Genomic DNA, 26,325 nt, shown 5'->3' on the forward strand with positions numbered 1-26,325 from the left:
TTTCTCTTTCTCTTTCTTCTTTCTATTTCTAATATCTCTCTCTCTCTCTCTCTCTCTCTCTCTCTCTCTCTCTCTCTCTCTCTCTCTCACCTAAAAATCGCTGTCTTTCAGTCTCTGCACCCATCACCCATCCCCTTCTCTCTTTCTGAAAGCCCTGTCACCATGAGAGTGAGAGCCAGAGTAGCATAATCCAAAGCCTCCCCCTTATAAAATTTGTGTCAAAAAGCAAAGCACAAAACCAATTAGCTAAGGAAGGGAATGAAGGACATATATGCTGCATAAATTAATTTTCATAGCCACAGCATAAGGAGCAAGGCAGAGCTAGCATAGCATAGCATAGCATGCATTGACAAGATATGATATGATATGATATGATATGATGGCCTTCCCACCTTGTCATAGTTTCATGTTCCAATCCCATGAAGATCCAGACCTCCACCTTGCTGCCTCCTCCTCCCTCAACAGCCTCCCCTCATGCCCACCACACCACTTCCATGGTCTCTCTCTCTCTCTCTCTCTCTCTCATATACTTGATTTCTAAATTGCTGATGATCATCTATATGTATGTGGGTCTTTAATTAATTAATTGTTTGTGTGGTACTCTGGTGTGGGGTCTGAATTAATTGCAGGTGGTGGTGGTGTGCCTTTCATGATGAAGAGATCACTGTCCTTTTCAGGGGTTGATAATAAATCATGTCATGATGATCATCATCAAGATGTAGGAGTACTGCATGGAGATCAGGATGATCTGTCTGATGATGGGTCACAGCTTGGAGAGAAGAAGAAAAGGCTGAATCTTGAGCAGGTGAAGACCCTTGAGAAGAGCTTTGAGATTGGGAACAAGCTTGAGCCTGAGAGAAAAATGCAGCTGGCCAAGGCTCTTGGTCTGCAGCCAAGGCAGATTGCCATATGGTTTCAGAACAGGAGGGCCAGGTGGAAGACCAAGCAATTGGAAAGAGACTATGAGGTCTTGAAGAGAAAGTTTGATGCACTTAAGGCTGACAATGATGCACTTCAGGCTCACAATAACAAACTCCAGGCTGAGGTACACAACTTTACAGTACTACTTTCTATATGTCCTGCATCCATTATTTGTTCAACTAGCTATGTCTGTGGACTGTGAGCCTGTGGCTAATTACCAAATCTCACCTCATATATTGTTAATTAGATATATATTCCATGCCTTGATCAGTTTTGGATCAAAATTAAAAGAATAAATAATTTATTTTTATGGAGTAATTTCACTGCAGATTGATTAATTGTCTTCTTCCTTCCTTCTTTTATCCTCTTTCTCCTGGGATTTGCATACAGATCGAGTTTCAAGTTTGAAGTAGCTATAGCTAAAGAAAGGCTAATTTCTTACATTAATTAATTATTAAGAAATGCTATCTACCTTTTCCACTGATTGTTTTTTTTTATTATTTTCATTCCGCAGTGTAAATTTATAATCAGAATCGTTCATTTTTTAGACCATTCTATGAATATTATCTCTACAAACAATTAACCAAATCAGATATCGTTTAGTTATGTAACTGTGATCAAATAAACAGACATTTTTTATAATAATTTGATTCACCGTTTGTTTATTTGATAACAATTACATGATTAAATGATTTTCAATTTAATTAATTTTTTACAGAGTTAATCTTCAAATTATAATGATCTAAAAAATGAACGTAAGTTCTAATCATAAAAATACATTACAGAATGAAAATAAAATATATAAAAAGATGAATTGAATAAGGTGGATGGCATTTCCCGATCATTAACTTCATATTATATGAGGAATATCTGTATGATCAACATGGATTATGGTGCATTATGATTACCAGGACATCTTAATTCTACTGGCTGCTGGGGCTCTTGATCCAATGTACATAAGTATATATATAAATGATTATCAAAAGTCATTTTTATAATATTCCCTAATTTTTCTTAACCAATAAGTTCAATAACCAGTGTCAGTCTGTCGATCAGATGTGCATCTGATGAACAAAATTCTTTTATTAATCTTAGTTGCTTTCAAAGTAGACCTTGTTGCAATTATTTATATACTTGATCCAAAACTTCTTTAATTCCATTAATTTATTGGAAGCTAGAACCTGAATTTCATGATCAGTTTTTATTATTTTATATATATATATATATATATATTCCATCGATCATCATCTTGATATATTGTTTATTAATTGGTTCAAATGCTGCTGCAGTTATTGGCTCTAAAAAGTAGCAAAGATTCAAATGAAGCTGGTGGACATACTAATAATAATCTCAAGAAAGAAACTGATCAGGGTTCTTGGAGCAATGGAAGTGATGAGAACAGTTCTGATATCAACTTAGATATTTCAAGAACACCACCAATCAACAGCTCACCACCATCTTCTCATCAGATCAATGGAAAGAGTCTCTTCCCATCTTCCCTGCAGAGGCCTACAAGCATAACCCAACTTCTCCAGGGCTCATCAAGATCAGACCTGCAGTGCCTGAAAGTTGATCATCAAATGGTTCAAGATGAAAGCTTCTGCAGCATGTTCAATGGCATTGAAGACCACCAAGCTGGCTTTTGGCCATGGCCTGCTGAGCAGCACCATTTTCATTGAACCAATTAGCTTTCACATAGCCTCAGCTCACACCCATCATGCACTACTTCGGCCATGGCTCAATGATGATCATATCAGACCAAGTAATTAAAAAAATTAGGATTTTAATTAATTTCCTATGAGTTTTAATTATTATCAATTAATTCAAGTTTTGGCTGTAGATTGATGTACAGAGTACGTTCAATATTTTCAATTGCTTCATCAATTTCATCAGTAATTTGGCTCTGAATAATACACTTTCGAGTTTCTATTTCCATGATTTTGTTGATTGTGCTATATTTGCTAGGTTGGTTCATATTAATTAAGAGTAAATTAAAGACTTAATTAAGATATATATATTATATATACATGTGCCATTGCGTGGATTTCCAGCTCGGGCATACATATATGTAGCATGGGACATGAATGAAATAATACGAAAAAGGATTAATTCTCTCTCCTTGTAATTTTCATGTTTAATTCATTGTTGTGATGTGGGGTGCTTTGGAATCATGATATCATTATCATATAAATTTTTTTTTCCAAATAAGGAACTGATGCTCTGAATTGTAAGTTGCAGTAATGGAGAAAAAAGCTTTCAATCTAAGAAAATAAGAGAGAAACCTACATATAATAGGTGTATACGAAGACATGTTGTGAGAGAAAGGTACATACACTCATTATATATAAATTTTTCTCAAAAAGAACAAAGTAATGGAGAAAAAAGCTGACTTGAAGTAGCAGAGGTCCAGAGGAGTCATGATGATGAAGATTAATAAAGGTACTCTACTGGTGTGAACAAAATCTCTGTGGAAGGTAAGACGTAATACTGAAATTGGACCAATTAAGAGTTGTGGTAGATTCTGAGCACACATTCCAAGTAGAAAGAAGCCAAAGAGATGGGAGAGGAGATTGGGGGAAGAAAACAAATGAAGGGTGAAATGGTCATTGTTTATGAGGTGGTTTGAAATTGAAGGTGACCTGGCCTCCCTTTGTAAATTTTCATCTGACTAGAGAAAGTATCTAATTGTGTACTCCCTCTGAAGCATATCCATGTGACCTCCTGCCACAATATCCTATTCATTCAACAGAGTGCAGAGCACAGACAGATACATATCTCTCTCTCTCTCTCTCTCTATTCACACACACACAAAACAAGCAACAGAGCAACATTCATTTTTCTTTGAATGATCGACGTAGGGGGAAGGCAATTCAAACATTTAATCCAAAATTAATTGATAAGACTTTATTAATTATTTCAACGTGTGAAACTATGTTCTCACACCTATAAAATTAATATCTTATAACACTTCACTCATTATTGCAGTTATGTATCATATATACAAAGCCTTTGGAGTTACATATCATGAAATTAAAATCTTCGGTGCTATATATGTATAGCTTGGTGTTTAGGCCAGGAGACCGACTTGATCTTCAAATTAATTAATTAAGAGCTAGAAAAAGTTACAAGAGCAAACAACTGATTTGCCAAATTATGCAATTAATTACTTACTGTAACAATAAATTCCATGTGATTGGTATTCAACTGTGTTCAAACACTACAAGAAAAGTTAGCAAGCCACATTTTTTATTAACTAATCAAGAAGCCATTACAAGTGATGTTTTTTGAAGTCAAAGTATACTGTTCCAGATTTGACCAGTAAAAGCAACCCCCAAACAGTTGCAAGTGGAGTAACTAACCTGTTATGGGCCGGATAGCCAAAACAGTGATTACTAACTTAACCAACCCAAACCTACAAAGTTGCACCCTTCCAAACTATTGCAGAGATTTCTCTAGGAGGATGTAATAGAATGTTCACCAAATTTTAGTTACAATTTGCACCTATACTTTTTTTTTGGGCCAGGAATTTGCAATTGCATCTATACTTAAATGTTGAAAAAATAGTGGGAATTCAAAACTTCTGAAAATCTAATTAGAAAATTTTAAATTTATTTCCTACTGCATATTCCTTTTTTATTTTTTTTAAAGAGTAAATATTAAGGAATTAATCAATGAATTATGGCATTGGAAGAAGACATTCACCAATTAGTATTAATATGTACGTACGTATATGCCATTAATTAATTTCCATCTACAGCTGCTAGCTTCTATGGGAGCTAGCCACCTCTTTCTCATATATATATGCTTCGATCGATCTGGTACGTACTGGTAGAGTGGTAGGCATGCAGTACTAGAGACAGGTCTGGTACTTGACTTTATCATGCATCATAATGTATTAGTAGTAGTCGATATATCATGATCAAAATGCATGTGCATATATGTACGTGGTGACTATTACTTAAGTACTGAGCATGCAGCTACTTATATATATTTGTATATGTACATGCAGACTACAGAGAAGTATATAACACATATATATATATTTATTGGGAGTTGGAATATACAAGATAGGGTGTCATGCATGCACAATTATTTCTGCCGCTGCTTCTATATGATTGTCATGACAAATTAAAGGACGACTGCATGCATGCTTTGAGGTGAATTGTATGAATACATATATTCAGAGTTTCTGTATATACTACTCGATCGATGTGGAATAATATTTAAACCAAATTACGAATCATCATGTCTGTTTTTATTCCTCTCATGATCGATCACGCATGGAGTCTTTTGCTGTATTCATGCATGGGCGTGTAAGTACATATATGACACTCACCATATATGCATGCATGCCACCATCCTGTCGATATGATTGAAGATTTTGGAATTGCATGCATATATATATGCTCCATTAAGCTAGCTTTGAACACCGTGCTCTGCTTTCATGTCGTCTCTCTTGATATCTCCTCCATCGATCACTACTAGCTCGACCTCGACCTCATATACAATCGATCTCATATTCTCATTTCTAGAACCTCATCTCGGACTCTCCTTCGGTAACATATATTATAATTAATTGCAACATAAATTTAATTTCCTGCATGTAGATATGGTCCAGGCCTGATGGGCCGACTCAAGCTCAATCCTGTTTTTGGATAACGGGCCCATTTTACAGGTCTAGCATGTCTCAAATAATTTAATTTGCTTAAGGTGGTGGTGACCACCACCGGCCACTTTATCTGATGCTGAGTTAACTCTAATTAAATTTTTATATTTAATATATTTATCAAACTTTAATTAGAAATACGTTAACCCATAAAATTTAGGCTTATTAGTACAAATTCTCCTTGAAAATAACTTTTATTTTCACTTTATTCCCTTAAAGTTTAATCTTCTTACTTTGCCCCCCAAACTTTACAAACCCTACCTTTCAGTAAGTTATATTCCATTAAGTCTGTCAAAAAAGCTGACGTGTCGCTATCCATGTAAGTGACATGTCGAATTTTTTAACGAAATCATTGACGGACTTGACGGAATATAGGATTTGTAAAATTTGAGGAACAAAATGAAAGTTTAAATGAAGCAAAGTGAGAATGAAATGTACTTTCAAGGAGTATTTGCACGAATAAGTCTAAAATTTACAGTAGCTCCTTTCCTTTTCCTTCTGCCACCTCTTGACTGGATTTCTCACCAATGGTGGTTCGGACAACACGCCGGCAGCAGCTCGAGCAACTTAATGGCGCAATTGAAGTCGCAGTCCACTACCAATCTCACCTTGCCAAACATCTCAAATAGCAGTCTATCTTATTTATTTGTTTATAATCTCATTTACTAACTTACTTTATATGTAGCAATAAAAACGTTACCAATTCATATCACTTTATTTGGTATTCAAAATTTGAAATTTGTGAACGTTACTGTTTTGAAAATAATGAGAGATGCATTATTTAATTTTTGAAATTATAATTGGAATTTACTTAAAAAGGAAAGACACTGAACGGTATTAATTAAATGAGATTCATTTAAAACTTTCAAAAGTAAAAATACATTTTGGTTTCTTAGTAGGCAATGAAAGATGACTGCATTAGTGAGATTTGTTAGAACAGTTAATAGTAAAATGTTAGTTATAGAGTAAACCAAGCTACACTATTATAGATAAAATAAAATTTTCTTTTTTTGGTTCTTGTCTGAGAATTATATGACCCAAATGTTCTATCTAAGAACGAACCCAAAAGAGAAAAAAAAAAAAAAAAACTTTTTATTCTATCTAAAGAATGGAAAAGAAAAACTTTGGGTTACTAGCTGGGCTAAGTGACAAGTATCCAAGAAGGCTGTTTGGACCTTTTAGAGATGGCCCAAACAAAAGATAGACAACAAAGCTAAGAAAGATATGTTTTGGGCTTTGTATCTTGTGAATGCGCGGCTAAATCTTTCTACGCGCGCGCGTATGAGAAACTTGGTCGTCGCGCTTGGGCTCGCTTGACAAAATCAACAAAAGAGTCATATAATCCGCGGCAGGAAAGCAAAAAGGTCCAAAAAAAGAAAAAAAAGAAAGCAAAAAGTATTAAGAACAAACCAAACCAGAAAAAGAAAAAACAAACACCTTTTAATACATTTTTATTATCAATAATAAAGTGTTAATAGTAGTAGTAATAACACCACAATTATGTAATGAAACTATGTATCAAGCACAAATGAATTAAAATTAGGATAAATTCAGAGTTTTATTCCCTCTAATATAAATATATATATATATATATCGAATACCATCAATGTTATTTCTCTAAATTAGTTTGACTGAAAAAGGTACCCCAATTTGAAATGTCAGACCAAAAAATTTGAAATGTAGATTTTTCAGAAAATACAGATATGTTGGGCCTGTAAATGCGAGTTGTGGCAGACGAAGAATGGAATAGAGAAGTAACGTAGTAGAGTGAAGAGTGACAAGTGGGGGAGCAAATATGGAAATCAGGCAACGTATTGCCTCACTGCCTGTTGTTTTACACTTTCCCTTTCTCTCTCTCTCTCTCTCTCTCTCTCTCTCTCTCTCTCTCTCTCTCTCTCAAACATATATCCTTCACTCCTTTTCATGCTTAACGCACGTTTGCTGTTCTTTCTCTCTCTAAACCAACCACATTGCCTCTACGGTTTCTGGTAGCTTAACCTTGACGCCTTTGTGTTGTGTGTTTCTCTGTCTGTCTGGTCTGTCTTTTTGTCTGTCTCTGCGACTCAATGTGTGTTTGGTGTGAGCTGGAAACGAACTGATCATTCGGAGAGCGCAATGTATTTCAGTTTTGTCTCTTTGAACTGATCACCCTCTGAGATTCGGTTACTGGGGTTGGTTTTCATTGTTCTCAGTGCGCACATTCTTCTCTGTAATAGCTATACATTATTCTACCTGCTGCTCCTTTTGCCCTGCATGTCTCTTTTCTCATATGGGTCGTATGCATTGCAATGATTAAACAAATAGGCTGGAGTGGCTTTGGGTTTTTTGTATTTTTATTATTTTGAATTGAGGGTTCTCATTTCTGAAAAGGGTCTAATGACTTCTCTAGAATTTTGATTATTTGAACAGTTTTTCTTCTTTGGCATTCTGTTTCAGTGTAATTTGATGCGTTTTCATTTTGTTGGCTTGGCGAGTCTGCATTAAAGGGGATTGAAAGATTGGTTTTTGGTGAAATGGGACACTTTTCACATATGGGGGGTTTAGTTTAGGGTTTTGAGAATATGGGATTGGGCCCTAATGCTATAAAGGTTGGGGATTGGAATGTGGGAAAATCAAAGGGAAAGAAAAAGCTGAAAGATGATGAAGATGGAGTGACAGGATGTTGGATGAAGTTTAGGTTCATGGGGAACTGCATGTCTTCAAGGACCAAAATGGACAGTTCTATAAGTGGCACTAGCACACAATATGGTATAATTTAACTTATTTCTATAAAATTTTGTGTCATTTTACAATGTTTCTTATGCTCAATTTTTATGGTTTTCTGTAGCTAGATGTTGCTTGATTCTTTGACAATGTCATAGTGTGATTATATGTGTTTGGTGCGCCATGGACATTGATGTTTATAGAAAAATTTGATTAATTCTTTGGTTTGAGAGCATGCCATATCGTGCACATTTGGCTCATGAACATTCATATGGTGCTTCTTTTAATTCTTTGGCCATATAAATCTATTACCCTGCGATCATATCTGTTTGTGCACAGTTGCAGAATTTTAGTTTTATTTAGTGATATCCATTAGTTTCCAGTTCTGTCATGCTTACTTAATCATGAATGGCTGGGAACTTACAAACATTCAACCACGAGATGCTCTTCACATTTGTAACTAGATTTTTACCGAATATCCTAAATTGCATAATGTTTCATCATGTTTGACTATGATTTTTAACCATGATCTATCATTTAGCTTCAAATTTGACTAATGTTTTCTGGATGCTCCGCATAATATGGATACAGAGCTAGATTCATTCTTCTATTGGTTTGGATAAATGCTTTACACATGTTTGTTTGGCTATATGCGATATGAAATAACTATGATTCCAAACTTTTCGGAGGATTTATGGAAAGTTTTTTTGACAATTAATGCATCTTACGTAATCCAATACTAAAGAGCATAAATATAGTGACATATGTCTCTGTATGCACATTTCTTAAAGGCATTTAGCATCAGTTGCAGTGTCAGTTTCCCACGCGCGCGTGGGCGAGTGATGGAAGAAAAACTCTTATATTAAGATAACCTAGGTGGGAGCTGGTGTCATAAAAAGCACAGACACCTGTGTTCCATAAGGTGTTTGACATGCTTACCATATGTAGGCAGTGCTCTAATCATAGGTCACCTAATTTCAAACTGTAGAATCCAAATTTTTTATAACACTTAGAAGTTAATTTGTACAAATTTCAGCATAAATGCCAAGGATGCTGCCTGTAATGAAAAGTAATGATTAGACAAGCACATTTAACAAGATACTCAACTCAGGAAAGTGTTATGCTATTGTGGGTTTTGGTGCCTTAAGAACCTCATCAATGTATGCATATGTATATCATACCAGAAAGTAGTTATTTGTATTTCCCAGTCGCGCAACATTTAGGATCTGTGGCTGCTTTTTATACATGTTTGAGCTGGTTATGTTAAATTATATTTGATGATATAATGTGGTATCGTTTGTGAACCAGCGGAAAGTAAATCCACAAATGACACCATCAAAGGCCAGCCAGTTGCTCCAGTTGCTTCGTCTTCAACCACCAGTAACACAGAAAGTACTCTGTCCACTCCCCATGCAGCTGAGGAACTGAAAGTTGCTTCTCAGCTTCGAAAATTCGCCTTTAACGAGCTTAAGTCAGCAACAAGGAATTTTAGACGTGAGAGTCTTTTGGGCGAGGGTGGATTTGGTTGTGTATTCAAAGGTTGGATCAATGAACATGGAACTTCTACAGTAAAACCCGGCACAGGGCTTCCGGTTGCTGTAAAGACTCTGAACCATGATGGACTGCAGGGTCATAGAGAGTGGCTAGTATGGTGCCTCATTATAACTTGTTTTCTTTCCAATACCAATGATTAGGACTTGGGGCTCATTTGGGGCTCATTACTTCACTTCCATGATTGATGGATAATCTTTTGTCTTTTCCATCTGGCAGGCTGAAGTTACTTATCTTGGTGACCTCCTCCATCCTTATTTAGTCAAATTAATTGGTTATTGCATTGAGGATGATCAAAGATTACTTGTGTATGAGTTTATGCCTCGAGGAAGCTTGGAGAATCACCTCTTTAGAAGTATGCATTCAAAACTATATCTCCTACAAATCTGTTTATTTACAACTTGGTCATCCTTGTGGCATTTTATTTTGGTCATATATATTTATGGAGTTACCATAACTTCTGAATTTACTCTAAGAAAGTAGAGGTAATTACCTAAAGGCCTATAATTACTTTGAATTTATTGGAGATACATACGTAGAATTTGTTTTCCGTTTCTTTTTTTAATCGGTTCATGCATCACTTCAGTTATATAATATATATATAGATATATTTGTCTCCTCTTCATAGCCTTCTTCCATTTCCTTGTTATAACAAGCCTAATTTTTTCTTTTGGCTTGAAGAATTATGTTCACTTTTCATTCTTGCAAGTGATATTTGAACTATTTGACTCATGTTGTATTTACCCTATGACAACTTTTAATATGATCTTGAAGGCTGTAATAATATTGGTGGTTATTTTTTGGTTAATAAATTTTCTATTAGTACTGGCTTTGAAGTGCTGATAAAGTTTTTATGTGTTAGATGCTATATTTCTATTTGATATGCAAACGTGATAAGACAATCTTAAATTCAAGGTTACAGGTTGTATATTACTATTTCAATTTGATACTAATCATTTAATAACTATACTTTATGAGGATAGGGGATAATACTTACTACTAAAGTTGGACGTGAACCACCATTAAATGTGGTAAGGTGGTAAGCATGCTTGTCTCTCTCAATGCTTGGGTTTGAGTTGTCAGACCTGCACAAAAGGCTATGAGATGTTGCCTAGAAAAACAAAACAAAAACAAAATCAAAGAAAGTTGAATGTGTACAAGTGTCTGTACTGTTTGGGATTTTGTCTTTGTTTCCTTTTGATATGGGAACTGTTTGGGCATTTGTTGTTTGTAAGTAATCTCTCCTGTGCTGGAAATTTTTTTTGAATTCCCTTGTTTACTTAAAGGTTAAAGAACCCCCCGATTCCCCAATTATGGGGGTCAACGCTTGCCGAACCTTCACCTTGCGGTCCTTACCCTCAGTGGAGGGAGGGGACATAACATGACCCACTTTCTTCACAGGGTGTTGACCCTGTGGAGCAGTGTTAGGGCATACTCAGGTCTGAAAATGCAGGTAATCTTTATTGAATCTTAGATTCTCAACAATAAATGGAAGAATACTTATACATATCTGCACAGTTTGGAAGGTATATTTCTTAGGGTAATACATTTAAAAGTTGTGTGCTCTCCCTGGTTGATTGGTCTAGATGTGATTTCATGATCACATGTAAATTAGCTAGTAGACAATTTTATTATGCTCTAGTAATAGTTTTGTTACCGGTATCAGGGTCCTTGCCTCTTCCTTGGTCCATCAGGATGAAAATAGCTTTCGGTGCTGCAAAGGGTCTTGCCTTTCTTCATGAGGAAGCTGAAAGGCCAGTGATTTATCGAGATTTTAAAACATCTAATATCTTGCTGGATGCGGTACGTTACTATGTTCAGGTGCAAATTTTCTTTGTTTTGTCCTGACACCTATTTTTTGTAATCAATAATTTACTTATTCCAGGACTACAACGCTAAGCTTTCTGATTTTGGGCTTGCCAAAGATGGTCCAGAGGGAGATAAAACTCACGTCTCCACCCGAGTGATGGGCACTTATGGTTATGCAGCCCCTGAGTATGTTATGACAGGTTGGTATCATGAACTGTATGTATCATCTTTTTTGCTTTATTCTGAACAGTTTTGCCTGAATTGTGTTATTATTCTGTGTTGCTTTTAGTTGGCATTCCTTGAACCCAAATCTGATAACTCTTTGGTAGGTAGAAGTTGAACATAGATAGGCAGTCTCAACAAAATAATTTTTTCCTTAGCCTCCTAGAGAAGTAAATCTTAAGAAAAAAACGTGATATATTCCCCCCATGCTGTTATGACTACCTCCATGGCTATCATGCCAATAGTAATGCAAATAAAGTCACTTCAGGTGTGTTTATGTCATCCTGATGACATTTTTTTACACTCTTCCCTCGACATTCACCTTTACTCTCACCATTGTGTGGCCACTTTCCTGCCTCATCTAGCAACTGCATGCATCAAGTTTATTAGATACCTGTTTATAGATAATGTGTCTCCAATAACCTCTGCCTGACTATGAGGAATGACAAGGAAAGAGTAACTATACAGCCATGTGCATACTATAGTAAATATAACTGCTGTTTTTTATTTTTCCCTTTATGCAGCCTCTATATTTTTGTTTATGAAAGGTTTATTACTATTAATTGTTTTCTTATCTAATCTAAAATGAGATGAGAAATATACTAACATCTGCATTATGCCTTTCAACCATAGCATAAGATTATTGTCCAGTTCTCGGTCTCTTTTGCTTCTCAACTTCATAAAATAGTGTGTGAATGTATAAATTTGTATGAAGTCTTAAATGTAAACTAAGTTACGGTTCAAGGAGATTTTGTAATTCATCCAAGTATAATGGGAGGTATCTTATCTCAGGACATCTTACTTCAAAAAGTGATGTCTATAGCTTTGGGGTGGTTCTGCTTGAAATGTTGACTGGCCGAAGATCTATGGACAAAAACCGACCCAATGGGGAGCATAACTTGGTGGAGTGGGCACGCCCACATCTTGGAGATAGGCGAAGGTTTTATCGACTTCTAGATCCTCGACTTGAAGGTCGCTTCTCAATTAAAGGTGCTCAAAAGGCACTTAAGTTGGCTGCCCATTGTCTTAGTCGTGACCCAAAGGCTAGACCTCTGATGAGTGAAGTTGTTGAAGTGCTGAAGCCTCTGCCCAACTTCAAGGACATGGCCTGTTCCTCATCTTACTTCCAAGCCTTGCAAGCAGAGCGTCCTGGGTCCATTCCAAACTCTAGAAATGGAGTTAGAGGGGGGCAGGGCGGGTCTTCAAGGAATGGACAACCAACTAGAAGCCGGTCTTTACCAAATGGTCCGGATGCCTCACCATATCACCTTAACCATCCTCACCGGTCACCCAAACCCATTGCGAAATCACCCATAGCCAAATCGTAAGATTGAGCTCACTGTCATCTCTTTGATATCCATTTTGTTTCCTTCCATCAGCTGCTATCTTTGAAGTGATAGGAGAGACTGGGAAAAGAAACAAATCTTGGCGATAGTATTGGAATTCAATGCCAATGTGTTGTTTTGAGGGGGTGAAATTATAAGTTTTTGCCATGCAGCTGAACTAGTGTGGCTAGGTATTTATATTCAGCATAGAATACCAACAAGAAACATTTATAGGTTTTCATTTTATTGTCTTTTTAATTTAATCAAAGAAAAAGAACCTTGTAGCTGCTTGTTGTATGCAAAGGTGAAAATGGTGTCGTACATATGTTTGTCTCCTTAGCACCTATCTTTGTAGGTAGTCAGCAATCTGAGTTTCTTTGTTTCCTCTACCTAGTTGTTGATGGGTCCCTAACCCTCCCAAGTCCCATGGTAGAATCCTACTTGTGGGTCTCACAAGATCCCCCCAAAAAAAAAAAAAAAAGGAAGAAGAAAGACGACACAATAATTATGCACATGGTTTTTGCAAGCACACTATCAACTTTGTTCGCTTTCGAGGAATCAAGGGTATTTTATATGTTCAAATGACTATCGTCTCCATATGTTCAACGCTAATACCTTTAATTCAATATCCTTACAGTGATTATTATTTTAAAAGAAAATAATATTAAGTTGTTTTAAGGAAATTTATGCAACACCTTTGGTCCTTGAAACAGTCAAATATTATCTCCTACTTGGATTAAAGAGTTTTGCTAATGACAATCACCCACGTGCACTTGAACAATACCAATTTGAGGGCCCAAAATTGATCCAATTATATGAGTTGGAGATGTTTTGTGGTTGGATGACCACATTTGCATCTTAGCCGTAAGAATTCTCAACAAATTTCACCTCTATGCCATCTTTCCTTTCTTACTTCTCCACAATGAATTCTTGAATTTCAATTCCTGTATGTCGGGCCCCTCCCTGTAATCTGAGCATGGCTTCATCTCCAACTTTAAGCGATGTCACAGGAATTGCAGTTTTTTGCACTTCATTTTCTGCAGCAAATATAAGTGAAGGTGCAACAACTGTAAGATGAATGTAGAAAAGATAAAGTAAATAATTCAAGGAATTGGGAAGCTGGTTACGGCAGTGAGAGAAGACCTGTGCAGGGACAAACTAAGGCAACTGTTTCTGCATTCTGTACAAGGATGCTGTACAGAGTTTGATCATCTGAATCTGTCTGAAGCAGCAAAAGATTAACAATGTCAATAAGAATATTAAGTAACAAAAGATTAACAATGTCAAATTTCATTTCTCTTCAAAAAAACTGTCCTTGGAATTGTTTCCTTTATTTTGATGTAAGCTTAAGAGACTTCAGATAGCTTTCCCAATCTAGCTAGTAAATTATGTTACCCGAAATGTTATCAAAATCCTCTGTATTTTGAGCCACATGATGTTTTAAGGAGGGCTTGACCTAACTTATTAGTGTTGTTCGTAGCAAATCAACTTTGCAAAAAAAAAAAAAAAAAATACACCAATGGAAATACAATTCCAGAAGATCTTTTAATCACATTTTGTGCTGGTATTTCACATACCTTTGCCTCCACAAGGATTAGCGGTCTAGTCTCTATTTTCACACGACCAACAATCGCTGTTCGTTGATGGCCTTTCTGATCGACAAGAATGACCTCTTTACCTGCTTTTAACTCTGAGAGGTAGCATGTTTTTCCTCCTGGAACAGCAACATAGGCATGTACAGGTCCCTGCACATTTCACAAATATATTTGATAAAATAGGCACTAGATGAAATTTGTTTATTTGTCTTGGAATATAAGCTGACTGTACATTTTCAGCTCTACTTGTAGAGGCGCAAACAATCATAAGATTGTTTACTCACCGCATTCACACGGAAAGGCCTGCTGGCAATGTAATTTGACTCCAAGCATTCTGAATGAACAAGGAATAGTCCTCTGGCAAAGGATCCAACCTTCAAAGATACTCAGGCTATAAGATTGATGACATCACAAAATGACTAGATCAATATCAACTAAGAGAGCAACATAATAACAGAAAAGAAAGTGATAGCATACAAGCAGTCCTTCACCAGGTCTCATGAGACTACAGAGATCAACACAAACTCGATCCCCCATTCCAGCTACTTGGACTCGAGTTACAATGGCTTTGGTCAAGCTCAATAGATTGCTCACTTCATCCCTTCTGTCAAAATAGTCCTGATAATATTAACCAATATAAGAAAAACAAAAACAGTTACTATACCAAAGAAGTTCTAAAGCCAACAACTAATTACCTTTAAGTCAAGAACTGCTTTTACATCCTCAACTTTTAAAACAACTCCACCCAGACCTTGCTCGAGGGCCTATAAACACAAAACAATGAACATGTACAGGATTTCAGGATGCATAGAATTCAAGCAGTAGCTCAAAGTTCAAACTTGTAACACTCGTTCACTTGTCTTGATATTAGCACATTTGATTTATACCTCAAGGAAGATTTGTGCTTCGACAGGGGTTTTCGAGATGGCAAACACTGTTTTTTGACTCCCTTGAAATGCTGCAACTATATTCTCTGCGGGTATGACCTATGAAACAAAAAACAGGAGCTAAACTTCACTTGAAAAGAAAAACAAACTAAGACAAGTAAACCAGGAACTTTTAGAAAAGTGAACATTTTCCTAATCAGTCAGCTATAAGCATACCTGCCAATCTAGTAAATCAACAACAACATTTTCCGCGAACCCGTTTGCCGGTAGAAGCTGCTCTAACTCTTGTGGATTAGAAACCTCAAGAATTGTGGCAACTCTTATATTCTCACTATCAAAAATCCCTCCTTCTTGGATAAAGAGAGGATGTATTAACGCCATTGCTGCTCAAAAGCAACACACAAATCATCCACAATGAGAAAACTAAATTCTATGATCCATGGCACACCATAAACGCAAATCAAGCTTCTACAACAATGTAAACGGAATTCCACCAAAACCTTCAAATGGGTACGCCTATAATTGTAAAGTTTTTTGCATTTATGAAATATCCATTTATTTCAACAAACCGTAAACAATATACAAGTTTGAATGATCTTACAGGACCAGTGATCGGCAAGTTCACGACGTTGAGAAGAGAATATGAAGGTGTTCCAGCCTCTCTCCACAGAGGCCGTCATGACCTCCTTGTTCTCCGTCCATACCCACACCCTCTTCGACTTCCCGTACGTCCCCGAAGACGACGTCGTAGAAGAACCAATAGCGGCAGAACAATTCTGGGCACATTGCGTTGCCTTTTTACCATTATTATTAGCTTCCATTGAGTGTCTATGTGAGGAAATCAATCTGCAAATTTTCCATTTATCTGCAAACATTAATCAATAAACAAAAAGAAAATAAGAAATTATTAAAGTGACTGAAGCTATTCAGAATTTCAAATTTTGATGGGGAATAAGGCACAGAGTCACCTGAATGGGGACTGAAGCAGCGGATTCCGACCAACGAAGCAGAATGCAGCACCGCCATTTCTCTTACTCTCCTATGGAGGAGAGATACAGATACTATCCAGTAGGCGCCAAGAACCCCAACTGTCAAAACGATGTCGTTTAAGGAATGACCCGAACTCCGTTTAAGAAAAGTAATGAGTCTAATGACCCAAAATAGAGCCTCAAGTTAGCTTGGGCCTGACCTTACAGGTGGTCAATTTCGTGCCGGCCCACAACCCTACTAGTGGGCTGGAGTGTAGGTAAAAGAGCCCCTAGCTTGCAGGGTATATTCAAACAAAAAATTAAAAATAAAATTATATTGAAAGTGAAGTATTGTATTGAACTTTATTACTTGCAATTGGACGGGCGACCTAATGTTTTCCTTTCACAATTGAGGATAAAATTAGAAGATTCTAGATAAAAGTTTTTAAGGGGTAGAGAGAGAAAATTGGAGGTACATTTAGAATCCCCTCAATTGCTGTCTTTTCCAATTAATAAAGATAATAGGATTCAAACCAAAAACTAAAATGATCATAACAATGGAAAATACTCAATCCATATATATGGTATGTGAACATCACATTATTAATTCATTGGACCCAATTTTACAAGAAGCCCAACTACAAAAGGTGAAAAGTTTGTCATTGTCTCAAGACTAGAAATGAAAACAAAGAGTTGCATGCTCCTTTATTTTGTTATTTTACTTATCAAGCAGATGGAGCCTTAATTGAAAACTTAAACAGCATATGATGCTTGTAAGACTTGCTTGGAGTGACAATTGTAGAAGGGAAATTAAGGTGGTTCACTGCATCAGGAAATCCTTGAGTCTCCAAACACAATGCTGCATGAGGTTGATACACAAACCCACCTTTCCCCTTCACATCCTTGAGAGAGTTACTTGTGTAGAACTGCATACCAGGAACATTTGTTGACAGCTCCAACATCCTCCCGGACTTGCTGTCATGCACCACTGCCGCCGGCCTCAATTCCTTGCCACCGGCTCCCCCATCAAGCACGTAGTTGATGTCGTAACCACTAGGCAGCTTGTTGATCCTTTTTCCAATGGCCTGAGGCTTGAGGAAATCATATGGGGTTCCTTGCACAGGTGCAAATTTGCCAGTGGGGATGAGATGGCTATCAACCAGAGTGATGTGAGATGCAAAGATCTTGATGTGTTGGGACAGAATGTCACCACTGTTGTGGCCTCCCAGATTCCAGTAGGTGTGTTGAGCTAGATTCACTGGGGTTGGCTTGTTTAGAGCCTTGGCTTTCATTTTCACACTCAATTTCTTGTCTCCAATGAGAGTGTAGCTTACACTGACTAGGAGATCGCCAGGAAATCCTAACACAGCATTAATTAATTCTTAGTTTCATTCCAAAAGGGAGTTACTAAAACCAGTTCATCATATATGATCATATATTAATTGGTGCTTTTACATTCTTGTGTACATAAAAGCAAAATTCAAAGAAAAGAGTGGAAAGTAAAGCTGTGTACCTTCTTCACCATCAGCACTATGATAGGTGAAGACAATGTGAGGAGCTTGACCTTCATTGTGATACGTTTTCACTTTCCAAACCACATCACTAAATCCTCTAAGCCCACCTGAGATTCAGTTAGCCAATTCAACAAGGTAATTAAGTTGCAGGTCTTGCATTTCTTATATATGATGGGAAAAGGAATGACATTTATTTCAAGTTAAAACAAGAAAGACTAATGAATGTATATCATACCATGAAGCGTGTTATTTCCATCATTAGAAACTAGCTTATAATGGGTTCCATTTAATGTAAATTGAGCGCCTCCAATTCTGTTTGCAACTCTTCCCACAACAGCACCAATGTATGCAGTATCATTCTGCAAAATTACAATTACAAATTAAGTCATCCTTTTTGTATGTGAAATGAAAATAAAAGGCAATTAGGAAATGACCACTATTAAATTTTTGTCAAGTAACAAAACTAGCAAATCAAGAACAGATCAATAATTTCCCTAAAATACCATACTCCATCAACAGCCTAATATTGCATGCAGAAGGTGTTTTTGGTAATCCTTTATTCTTGAATAAAAGCACTCAACCAATGAGATAGTCACCAAAAAAAATAAAAATATATAAAAATATTGATACTGGCATTATATACAAGCATACTTGTAGTCTGCAGACCAATAATTCAAATAAAGAAAGGATACACAAACTGGTCAACTTGTCCTAGGTTGTACTCCACTACTCTGCTTCAGGTCTTACTGTGAATCATGCAATTTTTAATAAGAAAATTTACATCACATGGCATTTAGAAGAATGCTTATTAAAATAGATCAAACAGAGGAACTAGGTTTCCACACCTTCTCTTTTACCAACACTTTCCAAATGGCCAACTTGTTTTATTTATTTTGACCAGTGGCCAATTTTGCAGAATGATATTGGTTAGTGATCTTTAACCAGTATTATAAGAATCAAAACTTGACCATAACATTAATACAAGATTTTTTCAGGACTTTTAAGATATGCTGAGGAGCTAGCTAGATAAATATTTTCACTTGACCATTAACTATCATAACTTTGAAATTTTTCCATGGACTGTTATGCCATGTACAACATGGTATTCAAGCTACTGTAGATTGGGTTGATTTCACACTAACAAATCATATTAAGAAAAATTAAGCTAGAGATTCCAAAAGCCTATAGCTCCCCAGCCCAGCTAATCACTCAAATTATTTGGGAGAACAATGTGTGAAACCAACTAGTTATGGCCTAGGAAGCACCGATACGCCAATTTTTTGAGGTATGCCGTATCGGATACCTTGATAGCACCGATACGCACTAGATACGGGGATATGCGTATCCAAAGCATGCTATACGTATCTGTTGACTTTGACTACTCGATACGGCTACGATACTCCAGTGATACTTCTCTGATACAGTCACGATACGTCTGAGGTATTTTTTCAAGTTTTTTTGTAAAAATGGAGGGTCTAATCGCAATTTTAAAAACTTTACAAAGATCAGATCATAAGAGCCCTAATTCAAGTATTCAACGCAGCCATCACTATTCATGTGCGAAATAGAAAAGGAAGCCAAGAAACCAGGCAGCCATCGTCGTCGCTATCTGTGTCGCTGTCGTGGAGGTTAGCTTGCTGCTTGCGTAGTTGCGTTGAGTAATCTGGTTAGCTTGCATAGTTGGGTTGGCTCTGTTTGTTTTTTTTATAACTCTGAAATCTGAATAGTATTGGGTTTAGATGATATTTGATTTTTTTTTTTAAGTTTAAATATATATATTATTTTAAGGCTTAATTATCGATTTACCACCCAAAACTGTAACTCATTCCCACTTTACCACCTGAAAGTTTTTTTGTCCCAGATTACCACCTGTAACTTACATCCGTGTCCCATTTTACCTTGTTCCGTCAACAATTCCGTTAATGTTGACGATCTGGCCGTTAATGCTGACGTGGCGCGCTAGATTTGCGCCACGTGTCACATATTTTTTTTATTTTTTCGCATTTTTTTATTTTTTTATTTTTATAAACTTTGAAAATTAATTAAAAATAGCTCCGAACTCATAAAAATACAAAAAAAATTCCTACGGACTCGTCTTGACTAGCACTAATTTACTATAAGGTTAAATTACCAATTTACCCTCTAAAAATTTTCAAAAAAATTAGAAAGTCCAAATTTATTTCTAAAAAATTAAAATAAACTTTCCTCTATTAAATAAATTCTAGAATTTTCGTAAACTCTTGGACAAATTCTCAAAAATATTTTGAAAAATTACCAAAAGCTTGTTTTAGAGAATTATTTCGAGACTTTATAGAAATTTTAGAATTTTTCTAGAATTTATTTTATAGAGAATTTTATTTTTCTCTAAGACCGAGAGGTCTTTTGGGTAGCAAGTGTTCACGAGAAAGGTATTGTTAGTTTTTAGAAGACTAACGGTGCAGACCTCATATTTTTTGGAGTTCGGGAGATTATTTTATGAATTTTCAAAGAGTCTAGAGTATTTTAATTTTCTAGAAATAAATTTGGACTTTCCAAATTTTTTGGAAATTTTTAGAGGGAAAATTGGCATTTTGACCCCATAGTAAATTAGTACTAGTTAAGACAAGTCGGTAGGAATTTTCCGTGTATTTTTCTAAGTTCGGAGCTATTTTTAATTAATTTTCAAAGTTTATAAAAATAGAAAAATCAAAAAAATCAAAAAATACAAAAAAGATGTGACACGTGGCGCACATCCAGCGCGCCACGTCAGCATTAACGGAATTGTTGACGGAACAAGGTAAAATGGGACATAGATGTAAGTTACAGGTGGTAATCTGGGACAAAAAAACTTTCAGGTGGTAAAGTGGGAATGAGTTACAATTTTGGGTGGTAAATCGATAATTAAGCCTTATTTTAATATCCGTATCGTTGCTCTTATTTTTTAGAAATTTGGCATATTGCGTATCGGTGTGATGTCATGTATCGGTGCCGTACGATGCTTCCTAGGTTATGGCTAGCTCACATTCTTGCCTAAAATACAATTGGTATTGTCCCCCTAAAAAAGACAGAGAGCAATGTGGATCCTTCATAACACTAAAGTTAGAAGCTTTCAGAGATCACAATTCAAACAAAGGAAAAGGAAAGAGTTACGAGAAAAGTAAAAAAAAAATCACCATGTACTCCTTGATTGAATCGTACCCAAGAACTACATCAGCCAGCTTTCCTGAAAACACCAAAAAGAAGAAGAAAAAAAAAAAACAGAACCAAAAAGAAGATATAAGTAGTACAATAAAGAAACTATTAAGAAAAAAAAACCAAAGTTAATAGAAAGAATTCAAGAAGAGTGTATATAATTCACAGGAAAGAGGAGATGATAACATACCATTTTTGTCAGGGAGGACAAGGGAGATGATTGAGGCACCCCAGTTGGTGAATTTGACAGAGAGATTACCCTTTTTGAGCTCAAATACACCAACCTTTTCCTTTGGTTCATAACCATTGGCAACCCCAGAAGCAACTAGAGCGATGAAACAAAGCAGCACACAAAAGTTGGCCATTTTCTTGACAAAAATGTTGATATCAATCAGATACGATAGAAGATGAGCAGATAAATGTCACAAATCAAAATGGGGGATGGGAATAATGGAAAACTGGATCAGATAGACAGACTAATTAATGGGTACACATTGAAACTGCGTGAGAGAGACTGAGAGAGGCAGAGGCTTTCAAAATGCAGAGACGAGTCAGACTGAAACCACTTTATCTAATATGGCTAAGCCCTCGTGGTGTTGGCCGGTTGTGTTGACTTGGTAAAGGGTACAGGTGTACAGCAATGTGCGCAGATTCCTCATCGTTGGTCCAATTGTGGTCCCAACCAGGGCATATTGCAAATTTAATATAAGCATGATTTATTACACAGTTTTGACTTTCAAATCAAATTTATTATTAATTTAAAAATTATTTAACGTTGAAAATTGAATATAATCATAATAAAAATCAAATTTTGTTTAAATTTGAAAAGTTAATTAAAATAAATAATTTTAACTCTTTCAAATTTTATTATTCAAATTATCACATAAATAAGTAAAGTAGGATTTAAAAAACCGCTTGAAGATGCCTTAAAGATTCAACTTCTCTACCTTGCAAGACCGTGCTGTTAGGTGTCTTTAATAAAATATTGTTCCTAGCTTCAAGCAATCTCATAGTTTAGAGGAAACCACGTCAATCTCATAGCAATCTCATAAGTTTAATGCCTATACGGAAAAAAAAAAAAAAAAAAAAAAGTCCAAGCCAATCGTTCTCAACTTTCCACTTTTTAACCCAAATGAACTTCTTCATCTTTAGGTATGAGTATCGATCAGCTACTTTCATGGATTTATATTCAATACTTGGTAGTTGGGGATGCCGATCAGTCTAGCCACACTGATAGACTCTTTTGGGACTTTCTCTTTCACAAATCTTCACATGTTGCTCTTTCTTTAATATCTTCTTTTCCTTTGTGCATTTTCATTGTCAAACTATTCATATTATGTTTTTAAGTACCCATATCAGAACACCTATATCTTCTAATATTGCTCTCTCATATTTGTATAATTGAAATTAAGGAGTTGAGCTTTGATTTGTCTGTATTTACTTTCTTCTATAAATCTTTTTTTTTTTTCTTATGTGGTTTAGTGATTAATTCTTGTTTCTCTATGTGAGAAATTTTCAAGTTGTTGTCTAGTCATAGTCTTTAGTTTTTATTTATTTCTTTAAGAAAAGAGGCACCTTTGGTGCTTCTTAAATACAATGCTGGCTCAAGCATAAGGTGAGCAAGGCCTGTGCCTAGGGCCTCATCTTGAGGGAGGCCTCATATTAAAAGTATTTGAACACACTATTAAAAAAGAAAGAAAATCTTTAAATATTTATAATTAGCCAATTAGGCCTCAGAATTCAGAAAGAAGCTTTCCACTTTCTTGTTTAATGTTTAGATGTAAGATTCTTCATTATTTGTTAGTGGACTTTTGATTTTTTTTATTCCCTTAGGCATGAAATAAAGCATGAATAGATGAATTACTTACTTCATGAATGATCAGGCAAAAAAAAATTGTTTCATGAATTGTTTTCGGGGACATCTCACATCTGTTTCATTTGTGCATTGTGAACTACAAGAAGCAGGCCTACGGGCTGATTTTTTGCTGGAAGGGCTAGTTCATCTATGCCACAAGTGCAGACTAGCAAAGCCATTACTTCAAAGTTTAAAATCATGTTTTATTGTTCTTGAATATTGTATCTTATACTTTAGCTTTTGTTTGTTATTAGTAATGTTAATTATGTCTAGTAGGAAATTTGAATCTGGATATGAAAAGAACAATGTTTGGGTCCTCATATTTGAGGACCAACCTTGTCCATATGATCAATTAAATAAAATCTACCATGAGAGAGAAAAGAGAATTAGGATGGTAGACCCTATCATGAGCTTATTTAATTGGCCATAAGGACAAGGTTAGTTCTCAAACATGAGAACTCAAACATTGCTCATATGAAAAACTTAAGAAAAAAAAGCCTCCTAACTTAAGATTTTTTTTAAAAAAATATTTTTGAATAATATATTTGGAAGACCTCTGTTTAATTTTGCCTTAGGCCTCACTTTTCACTGAGCCACCACTGCTTAAATATATATTCACGGAATGAGAGTTGTTCTAGATCTATTCAAAACTGAATATTTTCAACTTAAAAAAAAAAAAAAAAAAAAAATTCCAAGAACAAGGCTCAATAAACTGCATTAAAAATACAAAAGACTTATAGCAAATAATGAACACGTACAATTGATTCATTGAGTGGTTTTCACATTACCAAATCTAACAACGACATAAGAAAGATGGAGAAAATGGTTTTAGATGCAATGGAGGTAAAAACATAGAGATTTATGTAGGGGTGAGAAAGATTGATCAAGAGAGATTCTTCCCAAAGCGAAAGAACAAAGACAGAGATATATGGGTTTGTTTCAAGTACTAATTAATGCTAAACATAGACGTTTTTTTTTTTTTTTTGATGTAAATGCTAATAAGAGAGTTTAGCGTAGAAATGGTTTATTTTCATTAAAATATTAAATAAGCTGATGTGGCCTTCTCTAACCATTGGATTGCTTGAAGGCCGGGACCAGATTTTATGAAATGCACTAAGAGCATAGTCTTGAAAGGCAGGAGCCGGATCCAAGGTATCACAGCAACACCTGAAATCTTCATATATTGTTACCCTTGAATTTTATTAATTTCCCAAGTTGGAAGTAATGGATGCATCGATCTATGCTTTTAGCTGTTAAAAGGCCTTAATTATATATGCAACTACTGGTCTTGTTTTGAATGTTAACGTACTGGACGGTGTGATCTATCTAGATCAGCTCAAACAAATTTATGACGTTCCAACTTTTAAATGGTTCCTCTTCATTATATTCTGTCTACAATTTTTGTTCTTGTTAATTTTAAAATTAAAGACTGGATTCTGGAATAGTATCATAGAGACTAATTCAATCTAATCTAACTACAATCATGCATGATGATCGATAAAATGCGTGCTTCTCTGTTCTACAATATATATTATCATATATCTCTAAAAGCGAATGGATATATAATTATATATCAACCAAAAGATATTATTTTAAATATGAAAGGCATAAATAATTAAATACCATCCACATCATGACATCATGATCAATTCGATCGAATTAATATTGAAGACGGATATTAGGGTGGATGTATTGACTAAAAGCAAATTAAGCTCATCAAAGTTAAAAATTAAGAATTAAGGCCTTCACTCAGCTAGAGTCTTCTTATTGTATCGATCTATGGCAAATCTAGATACATCTTACCTAAGCAAGAGTACTTACAAAAATAAAAATAAAGCTCAAAAATTATTGTGCGTATAATTCCTTCTGGTTAAATATACTCACGTACTTGTAAATCTAGCAATTATTATATACAATACGTATCCATACATCTTGTCATGAGCTCTCTAATTAATAAGCAACAATTTTGTATTCGGATTACCTAAAAGAGTATTCATTCAAACATGAATTTCATAAGCCGCTTGGCCCTTTATATACTCGTGACTCCTTAAGATGAGTACTCGATCCCAAGTGTCGATGCCTCTTGTAAGAGCATACATATTCGATACAATAATATGGCTGCAGCATTAAGATTCTAACCACATTATTCTCTTAGCACTCTCTCTATTCATCACCTTTTGTCTACTTACTATCACGACCCATGCAAATGTAACTCTCTCTCTCTCTCTCTCTCTCTCTCTCTCTCTCTCTCCAACAAATTAGACGTGAAATCTGGTTCCATTCTATGGCAAACATTTATGCTGCCAGACAATCATGGAAGGCTAGGACAATATTCCGGAGCTGCTATCTGGGGCAGTAGTCCATCCATTGACGTCCATAGAAACCATGTATACATTGCTACAGGGAACGTCTACTCAGGCCCACAAAATGTAAGCCAATGCCAACAAAATCAGAACAACTCAACCCTACCCACTCACCCAGATGCATGTGTCGAGCCTCATAACCACGGCAACTCAATCCTAGCCCTTCCTTTGGACACTGCCAATATCGACTGGTACCGCCAGCTGGGCGGCTACGATGTATGGCTTAATGTTTCGGACTGCCCTACTGGACCAAACGTGGATGCTGATTTTGGGGAAGCACCAATCATGCTAGCTAAGACCTTATGTCAATGGAACCAAGCGAGATGTTGTTGTTGCTGTTCAGAAAAGTGGGTTTGCATGGGCTCTCGATCGTAACAACGGCAGCCTTGTGTGGTCTACGGTAAGTTGACTTTCAGAAATTTATCAAACACTTTTTGTGATAATGTAAACCTGAACCGTATTCAGTTAAGAGTTAACTTGATCGATTGATTATATGTGATATGTGTAGGAGGTTGGGCCTGGTGGCCGGTATTATTGGAGGAGGAACATGGGGAGCAGCTTCCGACAAGAAAAGGGTGTACACAAACATTGCTAACTCTGAGGGCAAAAACTTTACTTCTTAAGTCTTAACCCATCCAACAACGTAACAACTGCTGGTGGATGGGCAGCAATGGATCCTCCAAGTGGCAAAATCCTATGGTCAAGGGCCAACCCCAGCAATGCAACGACTCCAGCTGGCCCAGTTAGTGTGGCCGATGGAGTCTTATTTGCTGGA

The 26,325-nt window shown here is 36.0% G+C and overlaps 4 protein-coding genes across 7 annotated transcripts; 2 read left to right on the plus strand and 2 right to left on the minus strand.

Annotated features, from left to right (window-relative positions):
- Positions 1–363: 363 nt before the first annotated feature.
- Positions 364–2,854, plus strand: LOC147288581 (homeobox-leucine zipper protein HAT7-like). Of its 3 annotated transcripts, none has more exons than XM_086240584.1 (3): positions 364–497; positions 630–1,060; positions 2,211–2,854. In XM_086240584.1, exons 1-3 carry the CDS (start codon positions 377–379, stop codon positions 2,598–2,600), a joined length of 942 nt encoding a protein of 313 aa, XP_086096710.1. In that variant the 5' UTR covers positions 364–376; the 3' UTR covers positions 2,601–2,854. The 3 variants fall into 3 exon arrangements, with proteins under 3 accessions (XP_086096710.1, XP_086096711.1, XP_086096712.1); XM_086240585.1 differs by having other exon boundaries at positions 630–1,045; XM_086240586.1 differs by having other exon boundaries at positions 678–1,060.
- A 5,255-nt stretch (positions 2,855–8,109) lies between these two features.
- LOC147288582 (serine/threonine-protein kinase PBL34-like) lies at positions 8,110–13,455 on the plus strand. Its single transcript, XM_086242666.1, has 6 exons — positions 8,110–8,335; positions 9,599–9,936; positions 10,061–10,196; positions 11,508–11,644; positions 11,727–11,850; positions 12,665–13,455. The coding sequence occupies exons 1-6, from the start codon at positions 8,149–8,151 to the stop codon at positions 13,198–13,200; spliced, it is 1,458 nt and encodes a 485-aa protein (XP_086098792.1). The 5' UTR covers positions 8,110–8,148; the 3' UTR covers positions 13,201–13,455.
- A 296-nt stretch (positions 13,456–13,751) lies between these two features.
- Positions 13,752–16,768, minus strand: LOC147288583 (3-dehydroquinate synthase). Of its 2 annotated transcripts, none has more exons than XM_086242668.1 (10): positions 16,648–16,768; positions 16,281–16,544; positions 15,896–16,062; positions 15,680–15,778; positions 15,488–15,556; positions 15,270–15,410; positions 15,077–15,166; positions 14,775–14,942; positions 14,341–14,419; positions 13,752–14,234 (listed from the first exon to the last, which is right to left on the minus strand). In XM_086242668.1, exons 1-10 carry the CDS (start codon positions 16,703–16,705, stop codon positions 14,107–14,109), a joined length of 1,263 nt encoding a protein of 420 aa, XP_086098794.1. In that variant the 5' UTR covers positions 16,706–16,768; the 3' UTR covers positions 13,752–14,106. The 2 variants fall into 2 exon arrangements, with proteins under 2 accessions (XP_086098794.1, XP_086098793.1); XM_086242667.1 differs by having other exon boundaries at positions 16,281–16,525; positions 16,648–16,729.
- Positions 16,769–17,205: 437 nt separating this feature from the next.
- Positions 17,206–21,783, minus strand: LOC147288584 (uncharacterized). The gene is made up of 5 exons (XM_086242669.1): positions 21,523–21,783; positions 21,314–21,363; positions 18,397–18,520; positions 18,161–18,268; positions 17,206–18,007 (listed from the first exon to the last, which is right to left on the minus strand). Exons 1-5 carry the CDS (start codon positions 21,695–21,697, stop codon positions 17,373–17,375), a joined length of 1,092 nt encoding a protein of 363 aa, XP_086098795.1. The 5' UTR covers positions 21,698–21,783; the 3' UTR covers positions 17,206–17,372.
- Positions 21,784–26,325: the final 4,542 nt, after the last annotated feature.

Source organism: Dryas octopetala, chromosome 4 (genome assembly GCF_963921425.1).
Source record: "Dryas octopetala chromosome 4, drDryOcto1.1, whole genome shotgun sequence".
NCBI classification, from domain to species: Eukaryota; Viridiplantae; Streptophyta; class Magnoliopsida; order Rosales; family Rosaceae; genus Dryas; species Dryas octopetala.

Excerpts from the sequence above, each read along its gene's own strand:
- LOC147288581 (XM_086240584.1), top strand. The coding sequence starts at position 377 with ATGATGGCCTTCCCACCTTGTCATAGTTTCATGTTCCAATCCCATGAA. Across the intron at positions 498-629 it reads CCCACCACACCACTTCCATG|GTGGTGGTGGTGTGCCTTTC; the intron begins GTCTCTCTCTCT and ends AATTAATTGCAG. Across the intron at positions 1,061-2,210 it reads CTGAGGTACACAACTTTACA|TTATTGGCTCTAAAAAGTAG; the intron begins GTACTACTTTCT and ends ATGCTGCTGCAG.
- LOC147288582 (XM_086242666.1), top strand. The coding sequence starts at position 8,149 with ATGGGATTGGGCCCTAATGCTATAAAGGTTGGGGATTGGAATGTGGGA. Across the intron at positions 8,336-9,598 it reads TGGCACTAGCACACAATATG|CGGAAAGTAAATCCACAAAT; the intron begins GTATAATTTAAC and ends TTTGTGAACCAG. Across the intron at positions 11,851-12,664 it reads CCCTGAGTATGTTATGACAG|GACATCTTACTTCAAAAAGT; the intron begins GTTGGTATCATG and ends ATCTTATCTCAG.
- LOC147288583 (XM_086242668.1), bottom strand. The coding sequence starts at position 16,705 with ATGGCGGTGCTGCATTCTGCTTCGTTGGTCGGAATCCGCTGCTTCAGT. Across the intron at positions 15,167-15,269 it reads GACCTGGTGAAGGACTGCTT|GTTGGATCCTTTGCCAGAGG; the intron begins GTATGCTATCAC and ends GTATCTTTGAAG. Across the intron at positions 14,235-14,340 it reads CTTAGTTTGTCCCTGCACAG|AAAATGAAGTGCAAAAAACT; the intron begins GTCTTCTCTCAC and ends TATTTGCTGCAG.
- LOC147288584 (XM_086242669.1), bottom strand. The coding sequence starts at position 21,697 with ATGGCCAACTTTTGTGTGCTGCTTTGTTTCATCGCTCTAGTTGCTTCT. Across the intron at positions 18,521-21,313 it reads ATTCAATCAAGGAGTACATG|AATGATACTGCATACATTGG; the intron begins GTGATTTTTTTT and ends GTAATTTTGCAG. Across the intron at positions 18,008-18,160 it reads TAGTGCTGATGGTGAAGAAG|GATTTCCTGGCGATCTCCTA; the intron begins GTACACAGCTTT and ends ATGCTGTGTTAG.